Genomic DNA, 4,941 nt, shown 5'->3' on the forward strand with positions numbered 1-4,941 from the left:
TACCACTGTCACCATGACATTAACGTATTTAACCATGAATATCAACAAAGTACAGTGACCTGTAATCCGGGAAACTTTTGACAAGCTTTCCAGTCATAATAGTTATCTGAAATACTTTTTTTCCCCATTGTTATTATTGAAACATTTCAATAAACAAGCAAACTAGTTTGCTGGAAACGTGGACGAATCGGCGACTTTCATAGCAACTGGACTATACAGTATGTCCCCCCAAAAAATTACAATCAGATTTTCGCATTGATAACACTCAATATGATTAAACTGTCTAAATGCTACTTCGAGGTCTTAAAATATAACGTCTTAGCTCTATTTTGTAGAAAACCCCATTCAATTTGGTTAAGCGGTCACAGAGAAATGTGGATTGTTGTAAAGCATGTCCTGAGTCTGATTCTTCCAAGTTTAGCACTTCGATGCTCTTGTGTGTGAATGCAATGGAAAAAACATGGAGGGAAGAGATTCCTGACATCCTCTACAAAATTCCTCATTTCTCTTTGACCACTGAAGCAAATCGAGTGTGGTTTTCTGTAAGATGTGGGCAATGAGTTATACAGTAGTTTCATACCCTGAATTTGTATTTAGATTGATTCACCATTTTGAAAGATATCATTGCGGAGCTCCCGTTGTATTGTATTTTTATTTATTTATTTATTTTTTTTATTTATTTATTTATTTATTTATTTATTTATTTATTTATTTATTTATTTATTTATTTATTTATTTATTTATTTATTTATTTATTTATTTATTTATTTATTTATTTATTTATTTATTTATTTATTTATTTATTTATTTATTTATTTATTTTTATTTATTCATTTATTTTTTTCTTGGGGGGGGGGGGACATGTGTGTGTGTGTGTCAGGGACTTTGGGCAATGAATTCCGCGCTATGGGATTTCCATTGTCAATACACTCATAGCACCAAAAGAGTTAAACAAATAAGACACTGACTAGGAATCACTTCAGAGGTATTTTATTACCTTCTCCTTAAAAGCAGTTGGAAGCCATTGATATCACCATAAGATTTTTTTTAATGTTTACTTTATCTTCATCCTCATTCATTCATTCATTCTCAAACAAAAAAAAAAAATCAGTTGTAGATTCAAAGTAAAACATACAAGTACCGTTGAAGACTTAATTAGCATAATTTTTACAGTAAGCATACACCACTCACACATACACGGACACACACACATACGCACACATACACACACACACACACATATAAATAAATATATATATATATATATATATAATCCACGAAGTGACAACTTGTCATATCGATGACGATTGGTAAAAATTTTCATTTAATAATATGTTATTCAAATAATGTATCTCATCTGCTTTACAGTGTGGGGATGGAAGAGAGAAAGATAGATAGATATTATATAGATACTAGCATATAGAGATACATGTAGTTCTATAGACTATCTGATTCTACTTCTAGGCACAGAATGGGCTGGCTCCGTTGGTCTCGATGAAGAAGGCTCCCGTTCCGCGACTCTTTTGGGCGTTGTAACCCATCTCCGGGCAGGAGCCACAGCGGGCGCAATTCGGGTAGCTCGACCAACTGCTGCATTTGTGCGAGGGGGAGAAACTGCAACTCGACGTGACGCTCTCAGTGAACAAGTGTGTCGCCCTCATGTGATCGCAGGCTTCAAGCACGCTCGTCCCCTCGCAGCCAGGCTGGTCCACGCCCTCGTTGGGGTAGAAATCCTGGTGACCCAGCTGAAACGGTATCGAGCGAATGATGCCATGAAAATCACAACACAGTTGTAATGATCGCAATGGATGTAGTGATAATGGAAGTAGACGGTCATGATAGTAATATTAGTCTGAAGTGTACTATGATCACGATTCTTAGCATTATTTTTGATGTTATCGTTGGCATGTTCACTGATCATTTTTTCAACCAAGGGTAGCAGTTGCAACGTGAGCACAGTGTTTTCATCAAGAGTCCATGATATCGCTTTTATAAAGTTACAGCGATGGGGGTAAAGTTTGATTTCTACACTGTACACGGGGTTTGGAGAAACAAAGCAAACAAAATACATTGTAAACAGTAACAGCAACAAAATAAAAATGATTATATAAATCCCCTGAAAATCTTACTACAGTGGTCACTAAAATACTTACACTCATTATGATTTGGGATGAAGTTAAAAATGGTCCTTATGACCACTTTCTTCAACGAAAACATTCAATGACTATTCCAATACATTCAAAGTTGCACACCTCAGCAGGTCACATATTCATTACTATGAACTCATTGGCTTGGAGTTTAGGTGGCGACCTGGTTGCGACTCTAGTCTCACTAGTCATGCTAGTCGCGCAGTATTTGCGAAGTCTCCACGACGTCTCCTGAAGACTAGCCAGGTCTCCGGAGAGTTGCGAGAGATTCGAACACGTTCAAAGTTTCTTCCGGAGACTTTTTCTAGTCTTCAGCTGGTCTCGGAGACTTCTCCGCGACCTTGCGAGGACATCTTGGAGACATCGCGAGTACATCTCCTCGACTTCCTGACGAATTTAGGTGTCACCTTATATGCAGACGTCTTGGACGTCGCCCTGTCTCCTTGATGAGAGCGCAAGCTATTCATTGGTCTAAACATGATTACAGGCTTACAGAGTTGCACGAGTGGCGGCGAAGTCTCCTCAATTTAGATAGGCCCTTAACTTAAATGTACAACGTTTGTGCAAAGTATGTTCTGCTTTTGATACTGTACCTGCTCGAGTAGGCCAGCCCCTGTGGCCCCACCATCAGTGTGAATCGCATCGACGAAGTTAGCATCAGACGAGTCCAGCTTGCACTCATTTTCGTAGCCAGAAAATTCTGGTCCAGCTGGGTCCAGGCCTGAGAATCGAGCGAGTAGCCGAGTAATTGATGGAATAATAGTTACAATGTAAAATATCTTTTCCGTTGGTCATGCAAACATAACAAAATGAAGTAAAGAGAAGGAGAAGAAGAAGAAGAAGAAGAAGAAGAAGAAGAACACAAAGAAGAACATAAAGAAGGAGGAGGAGGAGGAGAAGGTGAAGACACAGATTCTAATCTATTATTTACAAAGTAATCAACGTATAAAGTAACGTAGCTCCTTTTTGTTTATCCACCATTTCTATACTTTGTACATCCATGGTTGATGTTTCCTTTCACCTTTATTTTTAGATGTTAAAAGATCAGAAGCCCTCTCCGTATCAGTCACCATGGATGATATCTCAGAGAAGCAAGAATTCTGCCATTTCTAATGTTTCGCTTGACTGTACTCTTTACTGCGTCTATGTGTTTTCTTGTGTGTTTGTGTGTGTGTGTGTGGGTGTGTTTATAAGTAGCATTTTGTTACCGTCGTTGTTGTGTGTTTACTTGTGATTGTATTCGTGTGTGTGTGTGTGTGTGTGTGTGTGTGACCGGGGTGCAGGGGGGCATTTCATGAAGGAACTTGTCGGATAAAATGTCCGACAAGTCAATTATATCTGACAAGTTCAGAGAAATCAGCCAATCAAACTAAAGAATTTCTCAAAACTTGTCGAATATAATTGACTTGTCAGATATTTTATCCGACAAGTTCCTTCATGAAATGCCTCCCAGGTTTACACTCCTGCACTTTTTAAGCTGTAAAAGCGTTTACGCAAGGTCACTTCTTTTATGTCAACGTATGTTGTCGTGTTTATCACTTACCAGTGAGTCGCCCAATCCCAGAGCGCGCCTCTCCCGCGTAGCCGGCAGTGTGCGCCCCGAGGCTGTGGCCAATGATATGCATGCTGCCGTAGGACGCGCCGGTGGTCGACGCCAGGAGCTCGATGAGGTTTGCAATCTCGCGCCCGACTACGCGCGTGTTGGCTCGGCTAGTGGCGTAATTCAAGCGACCAGCGCCTTCCTGCCAGTCCACCATGATGACGTTTGTGTTCTTTGAGGCCAAATGATATGGAGAAAATTTTCAATAGTATCTTAATAGTCTATCACCGAGGGTCAAAAAATTCCCTCACTGTATTGTTGACTAAGTTAAGTGGTAAGGGTACCATTACAAGAATACAGATTTAAAAAAAGAGAGACCCAGAAAAATCTGAAAAAAATCGACCGAAGGAACAAGGTAACCTCCTCTTTCGATCCAGTTTACCTTCAGTGCAAATTTTGGTAGACAATATGTGTAATACTATGATTCATTCTGATTACATTTTCGTTTCAAAATACTGCTGAAAACGCAGATTTGTTTTTTTTAACCTTATACCATTATTACAACTGATAGAAAGGGATAATATGATGACGACTTTATTATGAGAAAGTAGGCTGAGTATTAAGTCGTACCTTTGTGAGTAGAGCATTCTTCATGTCCATGGCCCAGCCGCTTGTGTACTCGTCCGTGTAGCCGTGAATGATGAACTTGGTGTCTCTGCTTGCCGAGAAGTACGAGGTCCTGATCGACTTCGAAGATTTTCGGTCGAGCTCCTGCCCGGAGTTCGTGTTGCTGCGAGTGAAGAGCCAGAAGCGAGTGCGTATGTCCTCGGGGCTCTCCGGCATGGCGTGGTGACAGATCGGGGCGCCGTTACCGTAGCTGAAGCTGCCCAGGTCGTCGTAAGTCACGGTGTCTGCTGCACCGTCTTGTGATTGAAGAGTGTATAATATTGATCTAATAGAGGGTTGAAATAATTTCCCCCACAAAATACCTTTGTATTTATTGGCCATTGTCCATTATCATTGTTTGGAAAGTAGAGACTTGGCATGTAAGTAAGGAGAATCGTTGTAGTAGAGGAGGACAGGCAACAAGACTTGGTCCTAATCAACAGCAAAGTCTAACTTCTTGTATAAGACGAATTTTGTTAAATGAAGGTGACAAACTTGTAAATGAAACTTCAAATTCGCGTGCATAATACTTTCAGTGTAGCTTGAATGCGTTCTACACACAGTAGTAAAACTCTCAATGTTATTCTC

At 40.0% G+C, this 4,941-nt stretch overlaps 1 protein-coding gene across 1 annotated transcript; it reads right to left on the reverse strand.

Annotated features, from left to right (window-relative positions):
* Positions 1-1,460: 1,460 nt before the first annotated feature.
* On the reverse strand, positions 1,461-4,695 carry LOC140244812 (pancreatic triacylglycerol lipase-like). Its single transcript, XM_072324426.1, has 4 exons — positions 4,318-4,695; positions 3,691-3,919; positions 2,741-2,868; positions 1,461-1,745 (listed from the first exon to the last, which is right to left on the reverse strand). The coding sequence occupies exons 1-4, from the start codon at positions 4,693-4,695 to the stop codon at positions 1,461-1,463; spliced, it is 1,020 nt and encodes a 339-aa protein (XP_072180527.1).
* Positions 4,696-4,941: the final 246 nt, after the last annotated feature.

This window comes from Diadema setosum, chromosome 21, assembly GCF_964275005.1.
Source record: "Diadema setosum chromosome 21, eeDiaSeto1, whole genome shotgun sequence".
NCBI lineage: Eukaryota > Metazoa > Echinodermata > Echinoidea > Diadematoida > Diadematidae > Diadema > Diadema setosum.